At 39.0% G+C, this 12165-nt stretch overlaps 1 protein-coding gene across 2 annotated transcripts in view; it reads right to left on the reverse strand.

The window, feature by feature from the left end:
- Window positions 1–1619: 1619 nt before the first annotated feature.
- LOC119077826 overlaps window positions 1620–12165 on the reverse strand; it is a 134314-nt gene continuing 123768 nt past the window's right edge. For both annotated transcript variants that reach the window (XM_037185133.1, XM_037185134.1), the window contains exons 4-10: window positions 10050–10729; window positions 9761–9985; window positions 5032–5421; window positions 4574–4964; window positions 4449–4505; window positions 3868–4376; window positions 1620–3801 (exon numbers count right to left, since the gene is read on the reverse strand). In XM_037185133.1, coding sequence (XP_037041028.1) covers window positions 1861–3801; window positions 3868–4376; window positions 4449–4505; window positions 4574–4964; window positions 5032–5421; window positions 9761–9985; window positions 10050–10729 — 4193 coding nt within the window. In that variant the 3' untranslated portion in view covers window positions 1620–1860. The remainder of the gene's footprint in view (window positions 3802–3867; window positions 4377–4448; window positions 4506–4573; window positions 4965–5031; window positions 5422–9760; window positions 9986–10049; window positions 10730–12165) is intronic.

Consider the following 12165-nt stretch of genomic DNA (forward strand, 5'->3'; position numbering starts at 1 on the left):
TTGTATATGATAACAAGGCAAAGAGTGGATAATGTAAGTGATTTTAAAGGGAGAATAGTTTTTCAGCAGAGAAGAAAATGAAGTAAGAGAAATGAAGAGTTTCACATTAAAGGCTTTTGATACGAATAGGTGTTTCGTACGGGTCGGCGTTAGCTATGTTTTTTTTAAGTGAAAGTAGGAAGGGTTAGAATATTTTACGTGTTACGACATGTTTCGTTTTCATTTACATTGCCTAATCACGTAAAGCATTGTACTTCCAAGGTTCCAAGTTGTTATTTGACAAGTGGGGAATACAGCCCTCCTCTTCGGGTCGGGCTGTAACACCCCACATCAAATACACAACTTGGAACCTCGGAAGTAATATACTATTATTTATTGCATTACAAATAACATTTAGATCAGATTAAAATGAGTAAACTAGTAAACAAGCGTCAAACGTCAGGGCCTAAAAGATTAAAATTTAATTCCTCTAGGGATTACTCATTTGGGGATAAGTTCAAGTAATCCCTGAGGGGATTAAATTTAAATTCTAAAAAAGATTCGGTCGCGTACTGTTAATACCAAAAAGATTTAAATCTAAGTCCATATTTTTATCTGTATACTTGAATGTAGGTTTCGAATGACACCACTTTTATAAATAAATTTGAAATGGCCAGGGTAATTTTCCGGGACACTTTTTGGGAGAACCCTAATACCGACTCCATTCCGACTCCTAAAAAAAGTTCTTCCATGAAATATCGGAAATGAGCCATACTTTCCGGAACAGAGGAAATTTTTCAAAAAGACATTGTTTTCTTTGAAGGTTTTCACATGAATGGCTTTTCCGGCCAGAAAAACGATTTTCCATTTTCCGGAAAAAAATGTGTTCCACAACTTCTCGTGACAAACAACATGGAATAAAGAAAAATCTTAAATAACTTAATGCTCACAAGTACCTAGACTAAAAACATATGGCCTCGTCAATGACGTTAGACTTCTGACAGAGAATGTAGTAAATAATAGTATATTACTTCCAAGGTTCCAAGTTGTGTATTTGATAAGTGGGGTGTCAAATAACAACTTGGAACCTTGGAAGTACAATGCTTTACGTGATTAGGCAATGTAAATGAAAACGAAACATGCCGTAACACGTAAAATAGATTAATAGAAAACTCTATTGCATTTTACTTTTAGTTAGTCAGCATCCTCCTATAGGTGACAGGATCACTTCTTCACTCACTGCGTGAAATTTACACTGTCAATGATAAAATTGAAGCTGTTTCACATTAACATAAGAGTCAGAGAATTCGGCACCTCGACAGGTTTGTTCCAATGGTTTTAATGTCATACGAATTGTGAGATTTCATCCATAGAGACATAACCTCATCAACATTTCTATGTAAAATCGTCTAGGCTCTGTTCGGGTTTACAGTGTCTTGGTTCAAATATTTAGGCCAACTGTAACCAATCATTTTTTACAGACTATAGGGGTAAACCAACCATTATTTTTGACATAAAATGTGTGGTAGAAATATAAAAAGTTCACGAAATTGTTATACTTACAAACTTTACGAACCATATTGGTTGAACCCCTTATGTATCATCTTAGCAGCGTAATCGTGGAGGTAAAAGACATCCAATTTTAATATGGATTCACATTTCGTTTAATTTAGTTCAATGCCAGGCTTGTATACAACAATAATTAAATTAAAGCGCTTTAAACATCGACTTTAGGCAGATAGATTCTATCTAAATTACAAATTTAATTTTACTCTTTATTGGCATGGTTGTTTCTGCATAACATTATGCTACGTTTCTATCTAAATAATTATTTAATAAAATCAAGTGCTGCAGTAACGGTATGAAGATGCGTTCACACCGTTAAACCTTTTTCTCCCAGATTATAAAATGAGCATCATTCGAATTGGGTACTTTGGTCACCATTCGCGAACTGTTCGATTTCGATTTGTCTAAGCTGTTACCGCATATCGGTCTCCAATTAATGTAACCTCGTCCACCAGTCAGCATGATCACCGTTTGTCTGGAACTATTTTCAGTAATTGCCTTCTCATTAAACCCGCCTTTCTTCTTCTTTTTGATCGTTGATGTCTTCAAAAAAGCCAAATTCTCGGATCGCTCCGTCGAATGAGTTGCTTCCGTTGAAACAGCACCGTTCCCGTTTGTAGCTATCGGTTCAGGTTCGTTGATATTCACCAGATCCGTTTTATGACTAGCATTGCTACCATTTCGAGACACACTCTTGCCGCCATATAATCCCAGTCGAAATCCCATACTTTCCTCACTACCGGACGATGTGTACATGCTGGATGATTTTGATTCCACAGACCAGTTGGACAGATCCAATGATCGCGGTCGACTTACTTTCATTCGTAATCGTCTGTCTAGTGTACTAACTTTGGCTGGGATAGCTGCTAATTCGGGATCGCTCCGTCGCAAATTCTCGTAAGTTGGACTCATTAAATTCTCAGTGTCTCGGTGGGACTCGTAGCTTTCCTTCACATAGATCAGATCACCGTACAGACCATACACATCACACGCACTTTCTTCCGAATTTTGGGATGCGCTCGAATGAGTCGACAACAGTCCGATTCCTCGGGGTAGCGTTTTCGAAAGGCGACAATTATCGTTGGATTCCTTAAAGCGACGGCGTCGTAACATAACCGGACTATTGTCTAGTTGCGAACGAATTTTTGATGTCAGGTCCAGTGAGTTTTGTTTCCTTGTGGTTGGTTCAGCTTCGGAGTCCTTTTTCATTTCCGTCGAATCATTCTCGTCTGTCATTGCGGTCGGCATTGGTGTGTCGGATGCAGATGGACGATAGTATTTCTTAAGAACCAACGGTAGCATAAATGTAACAGGACCGAAATGTGCATGGTATGAAATGCTGACACCTCCACTGATAATGGGAACGCCTTCCAGCCGAGGTAAAGGAATTGTTAGAAAAATTCCCACGTTTGTTCCCACCCACAATAAACCTTTGCATGCCATCAGAGCGGTCACGAAAATTGACGATTTCTGTTTCACGCTGCCACGAGACGACGTCAGCTTAAGTACATTGGAAGCGATATTGATGTCCTGCAGATGTTTAAACGTTTCGGTGTGATAAAGACAGATTATGTTCGATGACTTCAGCGACAGCCACAGCCCAATGCCGGAATGTGCCATTAAATTGACCGGTAAGTCAGATTCGCCATCAGTGTGATGTACATCAAACTGCTTTTGTATACAGCCAGAGAAGCCATTTATAACCCAAACCTTGGCACCACACGCCGCATAAATACTCTCATTTATTGGCAATATATGAGACACCGGAGCTGAGTCAATGAGCAGCACATTTTGTGATGTGTTCAAACTCCACTCGTTCGAAGAATCGTCCGAATTTCTGCGAAAAATCTTCATATTTCCGTTTGACAGCGCGACAAACACATTGTCCAAGTGGTAAAGTATTTGAATGATTGCAGACGATGTGGAGCACGACGTTAGACGTTTCTCTTGCTCAGGATTATTGGCATCGTAGATGAATAAGTCTCCGCTGTCCGTTCCAATCCAAACAGTGTCCTTGTCAATCAAATGCTTCCCGTCCACTTCACATTTCACGTATTCGATCGATGTGACTTTGGCGTCCGCCATGTCAAATGACCCGATTTCTTTCAATTTACCCGCCCGTTGCTGATTTTGCAACAGAATGGTCAGATGACTGCTAGTTCCATTCGATGTACAAACCCAAAGATAATTTTGACTGCGAGATCGTAGGTGCCCAGTTGCTTGTCTAATGGTGGAATAGTAACAGCCACATCGTACCTGGATGGTGAAGGGATGGTGTTAGAAAATCGTCTGTTCTTTTCAACATATCAAAAGCAAGCTTACCTCGGTCTGCTGGTGTGCAATCGATTTGGTAACGGCATGAGCCTCAACGAACAACGGCATTTTGGTGGACGGTCTTTGTTCGTGTTCCGGAATGATCCACGCCGGAGAATTGTTTACATCTAACGCTAATTGAGCCAATCGTAGTTCGGTGATCCATTCTTTCTTAATGGAAGGACTTTCCGTCTGGAATGTGAATGTTTCCTCTTTGCCACTTTTATTCCGAGCTACCAACTGCAGACAGCAGGAATCGACCCATGCCATTTCTTCGTCTTTTTTCTGAATCGATGATTGGATAGAGGTCAGCAGTCTTTTGGCTGTACTCGCGGTCAGATCTTCGTAGGTACATTTCAGTGTGCTAACAAGGTCGCTGATGCGAGACATCACTTCGTAGTCATGCATTAAATTACTCATTTCGCTGCATAAATTGTCGGCACCATTTATCGACGCTGCATTATCGGAAGCACCAGTATTACTGTTGTTGGACTTGATGCTACCACCTCGATTAAGACCTTCGGCATCAAAATATAACAAAATCAACAAAAACTCTTTGAACGAAACAAAAGAACTGCAGGAGGACATACCAGCTGTTAATATCCTCGACAGTGAAGTTGATGTGGTAGTGCTGTCAACAATATCGACTGAAATTTTGAAATTAGATCGGATGTAAGCGTCTTCGTTGTTGTACTAATATTACAAGAAGGCTTACCATCTGTAACCGGATAAATCCATTTGAAAGTTAGCTTTTCCGTGGCACCAAAGTCTTGGGATTGTCTCGGCGCCACAGAAACACATATGACCTTATCGTTTAGCAGAAGTAACCTCCGCGGCTTCGATTTGACAATGAAGCCCGAATGGTTAAACTCGATCTGGGTCAGATTATCCTCTCGCAAAAGATACCGGTGCCTGTTACCAGTTGATGACAGTGAACGTGCGTTAAATGTACCGCTAATGTGACCAAGCATTTCTTTGAACGCCTGATACTGTTCAGCCTCACGTTTCCTTTCGTTGAGCATTTCGGCTAGAGATTCGAGTTGGGTCAGGGCTAATTGAAGCGACATACGATCATGATGGTCTTGTGGTGTGTATTTTAATAAATCCTGTAATGGGTAACGGTGTGCGTTAAATCTGCAATTTACTTTGTCTACAATGGCCGCGTCGACTTACTTGCAAAAATAAAATAAATTGCGGAAATCTCTGTACAGGTTTCACCATCAAACCAAAAAATGACAGTCGATCATGGGCGCTGATTTGTTTGACTTTAAAAAAATCGTCTAAAGCTGATTTCCGTTTTGCTTCCATTTTGGCCAATTCCATTGCACTTGAGAAATTATTTATGAAGCTGCTGTAGATGTCCAATACGATCGGTTTACTGAACGAACCGACAAATACATCGCCCAGCTGTTCGTCACGATCCCAATTACGAACACAATCGGCCAAAGCAATACGGAATAGGGTATGGCATTGTAGAATTTCGGGTAAACGGCGAAACAAATGTGAAATTTTCGAACAACTTAAGATGGGTGGGCTACTGTTTTCCAGGGGTTTCTTATAATCCTGAAAATAAATTGGATAAAATTGTCAATTCATTGTGGGTGGGTACTACATTTGATGTGAAGAGAGATGAGAACAATGAGCGATGCGGAACGAGCCGAAGGTGAGTGAAGTATTCCACGCAAGTAAAATCAATAAACAGGCTAATAAGTCTAAACCACTTAAATCCCCTAAATTTCATGCATGTTTAGTGTCATTGCAAAGCTTCGACCAGTAGCGATCAGGGATCACCTCCCACTAGTCACACAAGCTTCGAGAATTTTTTTTTGAAAGGGGTCTTGGCTTCTAGTGACTAATAACTTTCTAGGAACATATAAAAAGTCCACTGAAAAATGCGTCCAATTTCGGTAGGCGATTTTTCAAAAGAATCCCTCGGCGCATGATGTAATAGTATATTACATGACTAGTGATAAAAAGATAAGACTTTTCATTAGCCCCGTACGAATTACAAAGGGGCTTATAGGATTACGATGCCGTGTGTAATTGATGGAATTCGAAGCAGACGGTAAGGGCAAAGTGTTTGCCTATATTCATAGATGACGAATCCGCAATAAAAATGTTGTCTGTCCGTCTGTGCGTCACGTCGATATCTTGAGTAAATCAAATTAGATTTCAAAAATTTTTTTTTCTCTGAAAGATAGTCGAAATAGTGAGGCTAAGTTCGAAGATGGGCATATTCGGGTCGGCCCTTCGTGAGTTTTGGTGATATTTATGGCAAAATAAACGATGGAAATGTAAATGACACTGCAAATGATAGGTATTGTCTATACCAATACAGGAAAAAAAAAGTTTTTTTTAAATCGGGTGAGTGGACCGTGAGTTAAGGCCTTAGAAGTGAAAAGCTACTAGGGCCCTATGTGTATTTTACATAGAACTCGAGTAAATGTCATTCGTTTTTCGTAATTTTTGTGTCATTTGGAAGGTAATCAAAGGCCGAATAGAATGTTGTTGAAAAAAAAATTAAATTTGGGTCCTTGGACTAAGGCCGCTACTAGGGCCCCATGTGTATTTTACATATAACTCGAGCAAATTTCATCCGTTTTTCGTAATTTTTGTTTCATTTGGAAGGTAATCAAAGGCCGAATAGAATGTAGTTGAAAAAAAATTAAATTTGGATCCTCGGACTGAGGCCGATACTTGGCCCTATGTGTATTTATACTCAATAAATTAAAATTTTAGGGCTATTTGAAATTTTTGTTTTATTTGAAAGGAACGTCGTACGGGGCTTCGTAATTGCGCTATGCGCAATTTGTAAGATGTACACATTACATAATAATTTTACTTTAACTACATTAACCGGCGCAATAGGCTTACGGTCAAAGTAGGGTGACAGACGCACTAGGGTCACGTACGCAATAGATATAGGGGTTTGTACGGGGCTCAGTCGCAGCAAACGCTCCGACTGTTCTGATGGCTCGTTTTTATCCAGAGTTATGTAATGGATTTTACATGCTGAGGGCGTCGAAATTAGTGCTTGAAACATGAAAAGTACGGCTTTCGACGCATGTAGCATGTAATAGTACATTACTATACCAGTGAAGTAATTTGATATCTCGTATCCAGATGAGTAAAAGTATCCGAGGGCTTCATCGTGATACGAGATATCAAATTATTTCACGTGTAAAGTATGGCGTTTTACTTTACGAGCGAGGGAAAGGGTCTTCACTAGTTAGGGAAAGGCCACATTACCTCACTAGTAAAGTAAAACGATTTTACATGATACATACGTCGAAAATCGTACTTTTCATGTTTGAAGCACACTATTCCGTGTTTTTTGACATCACCTACGTCTCGGATCAACAAAATTCACACACAACCCTATTTTTCATCTTTTTATCTCTAGTCTTGTTAAATACTATTTCACAACGCAGAAAATAGTTATAGTCTCACCTCAGCTGAAACTTCGTGTATCGTGTGTCTTTGTTTTAAAACGGTATGTTCACCTCGCTTCGCTCTGACCACAAACAAATCCCTTGACATAAAATTTTATACTTTTTCCATTCCTTGAACAAATAACTATTTCCTTTACTAGTGAGGGAAATTGGACTTTCTGTCCCTAGGGAAAAGTCTTACCCTACTTCGCAAAGGAAAACGTCATACTACACTCGGGGAAAAATTTGATATTTCGTATCACGATGATTGAAAGTACCTCGGGTTAAAGCCCTCGGACACTTTTACTCATCTGGATACGAAATATCAAATTCCTTCCCTTGTATAGTAATATGCTATTTGCTTATAATCCTAATTGATGTGTACTATGACATAATGGAAAAAGCAATAATATCTCTCGCAAACAAACTCTTAGCTCTCTGTGTCAAATTCACACCCTACGCTGTAATTTACATGTAAATTCCAAAGGCTACTTAACACTTTCACCACCTTAAAAAAATTAGTTCGATTGCTAGAGAGTGTATTGGAAAAAGTCAAGTTACATAACAACAACGCTCAAGCGAAAACTGCAGTCCGTGGACTGTACAATTTTCCCTATCGCTAGCTATTTAAATGACGCTTTTACTATTGATATAAAGTAAGAAAAAATCAAAGAATTTACGAGACAATTTGCCAATGTAATCCCCCCCTCGGGAAAATGTTCAATTGTTATCAATATTACTGTTGAGGTGCTAATTTTTCTCCTGCACATTTTCAGTTTCACTTTGCGATAAATAAATATTTACTTCAACACACAATCCAACGTTGATAGATTTATGTAGTCAGTGTGAGAAAATAAAATGAAGTGGAAAAACTGTTCAAAGAAAAACATTTAAGCTGAGAGATCAATTAATGAAAGTAAAAAATTAACGGGGAAAAAATAAGAGGAAAAATTAGGAACGAAAAAAAGAAGAAATTTAACGAAATAAACAATTGCAATAAAATCCGACACAGTTCGACGAATGAATGAATCGAAATAGAAATATTTAGTGCGAGGTCATTTATATCAATGATGATCCACAGATCATCGAACCCGACCGGCACATTGTCAGTGAATGATGATGAATTTGGTGCGTATCAAAGAGAAATTTTCTGATTTCGAAATGGCATCATCGAGTGTATGAATCACCGATTGATTTGTTTAAAACGAAATTGCGAAGAAAACTTTATCCAGGAGCGATATTATGGCATGAGTTTTCCAAATTATATAATCTATACTCTTCTCTTCTTCCATTCTACCTTATAGCTTCGTTATTTCAAAAGATGCAATTGCAACGGTCTGGTATCGGTATAATGTCAACCGAAATAGTTATTTGTTTACCGATGGGTGAAAATAGAAAACTTCGATTCGCCATAACATTTTCGAAAACTTAAACAAAGTGACAGTTCCAATGAGAATAGTTCTATTTTCTCCCCACTAGAGAGAAATTGCGGTACTTTTCTCACTAGAAATGTCATTCGACCAGTCGTCAAGAAAACACAATTTTCTCATGGCCTATTGAGGGAAGAAAATAATGCAAAACCAACACACTTCAAGCAAAAGTGCTATTTATGACAGCTGCCAAATAGAGTACTTTATGTATGAAATTTCATTCCCACTCTTTTTACAGTGTAGAATTTTGTATGGAGCACTGTCAAGTTTCAGTACCCTATTTAGAGTACCAATTTTGCTTGAAGTACGTTGGCAAAGCCCATAGCGCGCATGAACAATGATTAAAGTTTTAATCGACTGATCTTAGTAAAACATAATGTCAGCGTAAGCGGATGGTCTTGTGACTCAGAAGCAGTAACTAGTATTTCAATTGGTACAGTATCTGCTATGCAATAAGAGTTTGGAAAAACGATACGAAGCAAATGATTTTCCAATCGCAAACATTGCACCGATTGAATTACTAATCACTGTTCCGGGAGCTCTAAGATCATCCTGACAATATAATTGACTACAGTCCATCAAGGAAAAATTTAATTAAATTTTTTTCTGTTGACATTTGTCCAACACCGGGTCAATGTAACGACATCTTGCTTGAAATAGGGAAGCGGCGGTAGAGTATAATAGGAGAAGAAAAACTCATACCGTAATACCGCTCCACATGAAGTCAAAAAGTCGATTGTTTAGAAACGAAGAAAGTGAAAAAAAAATGTTTGAAACTGGCGAAGCAACACAATAGATGTAGGGATCTTGTCCGTGCCAATCAAGTTCGTATATCAGATATCAGATACGTTATAGCAATCATGAAGCGAATAAATAGAAAATCCTTTAAATTCCTTTTCAAATCCGTTTCTATTTACTGCACGAAAAATCTAGAAACTTTCTCGTCATCGCATTAATGGTCCCGGTTGAGTGCGGATACAAAAAGCATTATAATAAATGAGAAATGAAATAACAAAAACGAAAATAAATAATAAATCTCACATTGACTAGACGCTGTAGTGTGGCAACGTAGGAGTTCTCACTATGAATTATAGCCGCAACAATATGTCGCCGTTTAAGTTGTTGGTGAGACAAACCTGCGGGTGTTGGTGGCAATGTGGGGGTAATTAGACACGGTCCACTACGGCGCATCGCTATTAGCGATCCAGTTCCATTACTTCGTTCAGCTGCTACGTCACGGCCAAATATGTTCGCATCTTCTTCAGTCTAAAAATGAGAAATGGAAAATTTTTAATTATCGATATTCGACAACCAATCCAGACACACCCACCTCTGTCAATTGAGGCATTTGAATTCCGCCCGTACAGTTAGTCGATCCCACTTTCGGTGCCAGCAATTTATTTTCTTTTTCCACATTTCCCGGTATGCGACAATCCTGACTGCCGAGATCATATTGATGAGCCGAACCGCGTCGTATGGAGAACCATCTGGATAATCTACCGCCAGATGATTCACCCGGTGACGCTACCTCCGTTTGCGATTGCATCGAAACATTTCCTGATGTAGACGAATGTGAGCTGTTGCTGTTGCGCCATTTATCGAACGACAAATGATGTTTGGCTTTGTTCAGCGTGCTCCGAAGATTACTGTTCCGGAAATTGACCGATGTTACGCTGCGATCGCTTTCATCTTCGCCATCTGACGATATGTCATTGTCGGATGTAGCACGCTCCGACCAGTAACTGTCCTCGGAACTGTTTGTACGCGTCGATGAATTATGGTCCAGTCTTCTGCCGTTCTGTGTCGTATTGTAATATTTGTTGGTTACACTCTTGTGCTTCGAGGCCAGGTGGTTGTTGTTGATGTTTTTGTTGTGCTGTTGGTCGAGTGAAATGAACGGATTCTGTGATTCGGTTCGCCGAGGATCGCTTTGAAGGTGTTGCTGATTCAGTTTGGTTACGTTTGGTGCAGGCAAATCCTCCCACACACCGGCATTCAGTTTGTGTTCATCTGGAATAATGGGAAAGTTTGATATAAAAACTGAAATTTATTGTGCCAAACTTTAAAGTGTTGTGGGACCTTGACATTCAATTTACGAAAATGCTACTCGCTCATTTTGCCAATAGTCACTTTATAATTGTTTGGGTCTTCTTCACTATTCGCACATTGTGCGAATAGCCAAAGTATTATAAAGTGACAATGTGTCAATGGCCTTTTCTTCGCTATTCGCACACTGTAAGGTAAGAGCGAGCATCTAAATATAAAATTAAGAGCAATAGATCATTTGGTACAATTACACGTAAGGACAGTATTCGTTAAGGAAGTAGATACAAAGGGCCAGATGATGATTTTACTAGAGAAGAATAACGAACTGTTAAGACGAAAAACGACACAACGCCAAATTTCTGCGAAAAATGATATATTTTCGATGATAACTTCACATTCGCATCCTTTCTGGAAAAAGTGGGACCAAAGTTTTGTGTCAAGAAGTGTTGCGAAAACGCAATAGTTCACTAAAATTGACACAAATTCTTAGTTTTCTCACAGCCGGCTACATCAACACAAACATTTATTGTTGTCACTAGAAGCCACCATTTCTTGACATAGAACGATGGTCCCACTTGTTCCAGAAATGCCGCGAATGCGAAGTTATCATCGAAAATATATAATTTTTTCGCACAAATTTAGGCTACAATTTAGCGTTGTGTCGATTCGTCTCAAGGTGTTTCGTTCGATCCTATTGATTTCATCCTTCGACAAATTGCATTCGGACTGTGTTCTGTTCTGTTCTACTGAATTCATTCTGATACAAATTGGTAGGTGCTATTCGCACATTGTATTATAAAGTGACTATTCGCACATTGTGCCTCTTCTTCGCTATTTCTGATGGAGTAGCTTTTTGTCAAGGTCGAACAAATTGACTGAATCTGGCAAATTTCGTCAAAGTATAAATTCAGAAAAAAAAACGAAAACCCTTTATCATTCAATTTGTAGAAAGATGAATTCAGTTGATCAAAGAGACACCATCCTCATACAATTTATAAAAGTATGAATTCAGTAAGAACATACCAAACTCCTTCTTTACACAGTTTGTAGAAGAATGCACTCAGTAGGAACAAACCAAACACCTTCCATACACAGTTTGTAAAAGGATACATTCAGTAGGAACAAGCCAAAATCCTTCCTTAACAGTTTGTAGAAGGATGAATTTAGTTGTACCAGACTAAACTCCTCCCTCACACAATCTGCAGAAGGATGAAGTAGGAACAAAACAAACACCTCAACCATACGATTCATAAAAGGTTGACCTGTCACAAACGGTCATTCATCTGTTATCGATAATGACGACAATGGTTATTTGTGTACCTGTTTTGGACGATTGATTTTAGGCGATTTCGCGGATTGTAGGCCGAACGAAGTGAGGCTTACAAGCGAAAGTGCCTTAA

The sequence above is a fragment of the Bradysia coprophila genome, unplaced genomic scaffold (genome assembly GCF_014529535.1).
Source record: "Bradysia coprophila strain Holo2 unplaced genomic scaffold, BU_Bcop_v1 contig_24, whole genome shotgun sequence".
NCBI lineage: Eukaryota > Metazoa > Arthropoda > Insecta > Diptera > Sciaridae > Bradysia > Bradysia coprophila.